We start from the raw sequence: 6,530 nt of genomic DNA on the forward strand, positions 1-6,530 counted from the left end.
GCAGCCAGCTTAGATCTGCCGGCAAAGGATTCATCTGCCCCTGGTTCTTTCTGCTCCAGCAATAAGCACGAACTTGCTGGGGTCTCGTTTCCAACCTACAGAGACCTCTCCTCTTGTATGTTGGTTTTGAGCTGAAATAGCTTTTAATGTATCCACAGGGCCTGCTGCTTGCCTCTGCTGGAGGGGAGACTTGGCCTCCTGGTTCTTTACGTGGCTCCCTGCATCCCCAGAGATATGGAGAGCATCTCCGCAGGGTTGCTCCGAAAGCAGCGCTGCGGTCCTTGTCCCCCGCCACCCACACCGACCCCCTTGGGCAAAGCTCACAGAATCCACCCTGCCTGCATCACATGGCCAAGCCCCCTGCCCAGCACTCCTGCCCGCAGATCCCAGGAGACGTGGCGCTGGCATCACCATCCCTCCACCTCGTGCTGCTCTTACGTCAGCTCCTTCAGGCTGCAGTTCTGCTTCAACGCCTCCGCTATTTTCCTGGCACCGTGGGCTCCGATGGCGTTTTTCTGCAGGCTGCAAAGGTGAGGAAGGCACCTGTGAATGTCAGGTGCCATGTCCCCATCGGTGGCACCTCGATCTGCTGGGTGGCCGGGAGGGGGGACAGCAGGTCCCAGTCACTCACTGCAGGGTCGTCAGCCTGTGGTTGGTCAACAGGGCCTCAGCCAGGAAGGTGGCACCGTCCTCCTTGATGGTGTTGTGCTGCAGGCTGCAAGGAGAGAGGAGCAAAGCCATGCACGGCTGCTTCTGCAGCGGGGTGAGGGGCCATGCAGGGCAGTGGCCACCTGCCCTGGCATTTGCTTGCCCTCGTCCCTGGCATGAGAAGGGCATCTGGCCCCCCAGCATCCCTGCCTGGGGATCTCACTCCCTCCTCTCCCATGGGAAATGCCTCCTTCCATGCACCAGCACCCTGTGAGCTCCCACCTGAACCTCAACCTCAACCTCAACCTGGACTCACTGAAGCTGAAAGGCAGGAGGTTCCCAACATCTCTGGCCCAGGGCTGCCCCGGTCACCAGGTCTCTGCCAGCTGCGCTCGTGCTCACTGCCCAGCACAACCAAACCAGGTTATGTCCAGGGTTTCACCACGCGCTGGCCCTTGAGGTGGGGAAAACCTCGATGGGACAGGAGAAGGCTGGAGGGGGCTTGTCCTGGGGATCTGCTCCCGGAGGTGCTGCAGAAGTTGAGATTTACCTCAGGGAGAGCAGGACTTGATTTTTTTTCAGCGCATCAGCCAGTGCTTTTGCTCCGGTGGGGCCGATGGAGTTGCTCCGCAGGCTGGGGCGAGACGAGCAGAAAAGCCAAGGTTAGCAAAGCCAGAGTGGCATGTGCCCAGTTTAAGCCAAATGCCTCCCTGTGGCACAATCTCAGGCACTGCTGAGGTGGGACATCAGGCCGGGAGCTCGCAAGATTTACGTTCACCTCTTGAGCGGTGGTGGCTTTGGGGGCTGGAGACCCTCCCCGGCTCGGTCAGGCCAGGTGGGATCCGGCTGCACTGCAGCCAAGGGAATGGTTCCCGGTGGGGAATGCCGTGCGTGGCAGGAGCTGGTAAAGGGGGAACACTTACTCCAGGGCCATCAGGCTTCTGTTCACCATCAGCGACCTGGCCAGTGCTTTGGCTCCCTTATTGCTGATCTGATTTTCTGCCAAGCTGCCCAGAAAAAGAAAAATTGGGTGTTTTTCAGGGGGAGAAAGAGGTTGTCACAGCCCTTGGCCTGTCCCAGGATGCAGCTGGGATGGGTGAGGAGAGGAAAGCCGTGGGAGCGTTGGGTTCGTGGTACAACCATGCAAAGTGGTGGATGCTCCGAGGTCTGCCCTCATGGGGTGGACACCAGGCAGGGAATTGCAAGGACAGGGTGGAAGGGGAGTTTCTAGATTTAAAATTAATTCGTGTTGTGAAAAAGGAGCTCAGATCGCAGCATGGGGGACTCTCTGTGCAGCCACGAAGAAAGTCAGGGAGGCAGGGAAAGTGAGGACCCATCCGTCTGGGGCGAGGCATCTCCCTGCGTGGGGGCTGCGACCCCGTCCCCTCCATACGTCAGATGCAATATGTGGAGCTCGGGTGTCTGGCAAACAGCTGTGACCTTGGGAAGCAGTTTTTTGGTATAACCCATGGATTTCTACAGAAATTTTTAGGAACAGCGACGAGACAGTGGTCCCAGGAAGGCTGGGTGAGACAGCCACCGCGAGGACACAGGAGATCGTGTGGGGCCGTCCCTGTCACTAGGCACCCTGGGGAGCCAGTGGGAGAGACGTTCCTGGAGGACCCTCACCCTGGTTTTGAGGTGCCCCCAACTCTGCTCTGCATCCCCAGGAACAGCCTCTGTGCCCTGGGCCAGGTCCTACCTGAGCTTCTGGATCTGGCAGTCCTTCACGCTCAGCATGCTGCCCAGCAGCTCCATCACATTGTCCTTAAACTGGTTATTGTCCAGCCTGGAGAAGATACAAAGAAAGAGTAAAAGCAAGCATTTGGAGAACAGAAAGTGGAGAAAAGACTATCCTCCCATGACATCTGTCCATCACAGGTTGAAAAACTCAAGCACAGAAGCTGAGCTGACCCAGTGCCATCCCCAGGGCAGCTCTCTGCTGACAGACAATGTTGGTGGGCCCGTGTCTCCCACTGACAACCAGGATTTTGAGTCACAGCCCAGCATCCTTGTTTGCTTCTCCCAGTGCAACCCGACCAGGACTCACCTGAGGTTGTGGCAGAAGAGGAGCTGGGAGAGCAGGCTCTTACAGACGTTGTAGGTGAGGCAGTTAGTGAGGTTCGTCTCCTCCATGCAGATGTCAGAGACCTGCAGGAGATAAGCCAGGGCAGAGCAGTTCACGGGGGTGAGCATCCCGGCCAAGCTCTCGTTCTTCATTGCTTCTTCCACAGTCTTAGCGATCTCCACGTGCTGAATTTCGTACAGGCAGTGCATGGTGTTCACTGTCCGCGAGGAGATGACGTAGTCGGTGTTCAGGCAGCCCTGGAGGAAGCTGATCGCTTGGCTCCTGAAGGTGTTGTGCTCATCCTTCACCAGCAGCCACCCAGAGAGCAGCTTGTTGACTTGTGGGGAGAGGAGCCCAGAGAGAAAACGCACAAAGATGTCCAGCTGCCTGTCCTCTGCCTGCAGCGACCTCTGAACAGCACTCTTGAAGTGGTTGAGGAAACCCAGCTTGGGCCAGGACATCCCGCTCTCCGTGAAGAGGTCAAATATTGCCCGCTTCGCAGCCGTGTAATAATAAATAGCCGCCAGAAACTCCTGTATGGTTAAGTGGGAGAAGTAGTAGGCTGTGAAGGACTGCATCTCTTCTTTGAGGAGGAGTCGACTGCACAAGCTGCTCTGCAGCAAGGTAGGGTCAATGCCGTACGCCTTCATGTCCTGCTCATAAAACACGTATTTCTTTTTGAGCAGCCCGTAGAAGGCCAGTCTGCCCAGGCTGCCCACTATCTTCTTGCTGTTGTTCACAGCCTGCTCGATCCTGAGTGTTTCTCTTGGCTTTTCTGGACAGTCGCTGTTCAGGGCCATTTTAAAATAGTAGGAGTAGATTTCTGATAGGGTCTTGGGAACGACAGTTGTTTCTTGGGATTGATTGGTGCAGTTTTTTAGGTAATAACCAATTGAGGAGCCAGAAATCCAGCAAAAGCCAGGAACGGTGCACATGACGTGTAACGACCTGTTAGCCCTGATGTGACGCAGGACTTGGCTGGATAGGTCTCTGTTGTCAAGGAACATCTGGTCCAAGAAGTCCTTCATCTCTGCAGCTCCAAAACCTCGTATTTCCGTCATCCGGTCAACGAGCCCACCAGGGATTTGACTGGCTGCTGTTGGCCGCGACGTGACCCAGACAGAAGCCTCCTGCAACAGGTTGCCACGTATAATGTTTGTGATCAGGTTGTCCACTTGGATCTCCTTTTTGGGATCGGTACATACTACAGTGTTGGAAAAATCCAAAGGGGTCTTGAACTCATCCAAGCCGTCGAGGATCAGCAGGGTCCTGGCAGCTCCTGCCGCGATGCAGTTCGGCTCAGTGATGTGAGGGAACGCCAAGCAGATGAGCCTCTCAGCAGAGAGCTTCTCGTAGGTGTTGAGCTCCCGGAAGGTGAGGGGCAGCACAAAGATGATGTCCCTGTTGATCTCCCCCTTTGCCCAGGTGTAGACAAACAGTTTCACCAGGGTGCTTTTGCCAATCCCAGCCACGCCGATGGTGACAGAGATGCGAGGTGGGATGCTGACCTTGGAGAGAGGCAGGAAGAGCTTCTCCAGAGGGATGCTCTTGGATACGTTTCGTAGGCCTTTGGTGGCTTCGATCTGCAGGATGTCATGCTCTTTCTGCTGGATATCAGTCAAGCCTTCCACCAGCAGCAGGTTTGTGAGTCGCTGGAGAGGACCCTTCTCCAAACCATTCCCGTAGTAGCTTTGGAGGCTCTCCAGGTGCTTCTGCACCATGGGTTCTGCACAGAAAAAAAACAAAACGGAGAGGGATGAGGAGGGGGATGGTAACCACAAAAGCGAATGAGAGACACTGCTTCACTTTTCTGCCATGCCCATGCAGAGGGGAAACTGCACGGAGCCCTTACATCTGGGCAGGAAGGTGTGTGCCAGGGCCTGGTGGGCACTAATAGGCTTAAATGGCCCTGACCAGCCTCACCCATCGGTTCAAGAGCACGTTTAAGCTCGGCCCTGGGCCTTCAGCCTCTGCCTAAGCTATGTTGCAGGAGCACTTGTCTACAGCACCATCGCGCCTGTGCCTGCTTATGGACCTTGCTGATCTGGACCTTGATTTTCGACCTCATCGCTCTGCATTTGCCTGGTGACCACTGGACTGTGTCTGAACCTGGTTGCCCTCACTGGACTTGATCCTGACCTCTGCCTTGACTTACCGGCTTGACCTCAGCCCTGCTTCATCGCCATGGACTTGTCTGATGAGTTGGACTCTTGGCTGAACCTGGTGACCATGTCTGGACCTGTCCTACTCACCTGGCTCAGGTACTATGGCCCCTGGTACAGCGTATTTAAACCCTCCTGCAAAGGCTGGACAAGCAGGGGATGGTGCTGCGAGAGATTCAGAGCAGACACCAGCCAAGGCTGGAGCCTTCCAAGCAGGAGGGAAACTTCTCCTGGCAAGAGGGTTGCAAGGAGAGCCTGAAGTTGGAGCAGCCACCAACAGATGGGGTCAGTGATGCCCAGCCGTCCTCCTCCTGCCATCCCTCTGTTCCCAGCCCAGCTGCTGGGAGTGACTGGTGTGATCTAGACGCTGAGGACATTAAAGACTCCTCGGGCTGCCCAGAGAGGTGTGCTGGGGGCAGTGAGGGGCCTGGAGGAAGGTCCCTCAGACCTGGCAGAGAGCCCTTTTCAGCCCCTGGCTCTGTCCTTCCCCAGCGGAGACCCTGAGATGGCACCGTCACTTGCATGGACACTCCCACCAGAGCTGCCCACGCTGCCCAGCTCTGTGCACGTCTTGGGGTGCTCCAGCAAGCACGCACAGCCAGGACATGTGTGCAGACACCCCTCATTGGGTCCAAAGTGGACTGCCTACCATAGACAGTGATGTGAAGGTACAGCTGGGAATTGGTGGTCTCGATGAAGGTCTGCAGGGACTGGGAGGCGTAGCTGCCCTTGCCAGACAGGACGTCCACCACTGCCCTCACCTGCTCGGGCAGGGAGCTCGCCTCCTGCGCCCGGCCAGCCTCCTCCGCCGTGAGGAGGTCCAGCCTCCGCAGGTAGCAGATGATCTCCTCCAGGAACTGCGGCGAGATGGACCTCACCAGCTGCTTGCGGTAGCGATTGATCCAAGCCTCTGGGGGAGAGGAGAGCAGGAGAGTTGGGTCTTGAACAAGCCCTGGGCACGTTGCTCAGGGGTGATAGGGAAAGGCAGCAGTGGAGCACCCCATCTGACTCTGAAGGTAGCAGACGATAAACTAGAGCCCTCCAGAGCAACCTGCCAAAGTCCTCCTTGAGATGATGCCATCCCAAAGCTCTGGCAGGCTGCTTTGTTAGGAGCTGCTTGACCAAGGGAGCAGCTATTGAAATTGGAGTCAAAGAAACCGAAGGATACAATCATGAAATGACATTTCCGCCTGGAAACCAAGCCCCTGCAGAGATAAAAGTCTGAGCAAGATCATTTATCTTCGGAGACAGCCGTTCCCCCTGTGCCAGCACAGCGGTCCTCAAGCCCTTGGACTAGGAACTGCTGTCAACCCTCATGCCTTGGTGCCCCACCTTGGCCCATTTTTGAATCCAAAACTCCACTCTGATGCTGGATCTCCAGCGGCCCCGCCACCACTCACCTTCCATCGGAGGCCTCCTGTGACATGGGTGATCCCTGGGCAAGGAGCACTGTCTTGGCAGCAGGACAGCCGTCCCATGGACCGCCCTGCGTCTCCGTGGCCGGCTCACAGCATCGGTTGAGGCTCCTCAGCCTTTATCCATGTTCCTGGTGGAAGAAGAGGAAAAGCATTAGGAGCAGGGAGGGAGCCCACCTTGAACTAACGTGGTGCTGACTGGTTGAGCCAAGAGTGCATTCATCAGCTTTTGGCTAA

At 56.5% G+C, this 6,530-nt stretch overlaps 1 protein-coding gene across 1 annotated transcript in view; it reads right to left on the reverse strand.

Moving 5' to 3' along the window:
• NLRC3 (NLR family, CARD domain containing 3) overlaps positions 1-6,285 on the reverse strand; it is a 10,275-nt gene extending 3,990 nt beyond the window's left edge. The window contains exons 1-9 of the mRNA XM_009704959.1: positions 6,279-6,285; positions 5,551-5,788; positions 4,550-4,563; positions 2,699-4,445; positions 2,351-2,437; positions 1,572-1,655; positions 1,199-1,282; positions 632-715; positions 439-522 (exon numbers count right to left, since the gene is read on the reverse strand). Coding sequence (XP_009703261.1) covers positions 439-522; positions 632-715; positions 1,199-1,282; positions 1,572-1,655; positions 2,351-2,437; positions 2,699-4,445; positions 4,550-4,563; positions 5,551-5,788; positions 6,279-6,285 — 2,429 coding nt within the window. The remainder of the gene's footprint in view (positions 1-438; positions 523-631; positions 716-1,198; positions 1,283-1,571; positions 1,656-2,350; positions 2,438-2,698; positions 4,446-4,549; positions 4,564-5,550; positions 5,789-6,278) is intronic.
• Positions 6,286-6,530: the final 245 nt, after the last annotated feature.

Source organism: Cariama cristata, unplaced genomic scaffold (assembly GCF_000690535.1).
Source record: "Cariama cristata isolate BGI_N322 unplaced genomic scaffold, ASM69053v1 scaffold30247, whole genome shotgun sequence".
Classification (NCBI taxonomy): domain Eukaryota; kingdom Metazoa; phylum Chordata; class Aves; order Cariamiformes; family Cariamidae; genus Cariama; species Cariama cristata.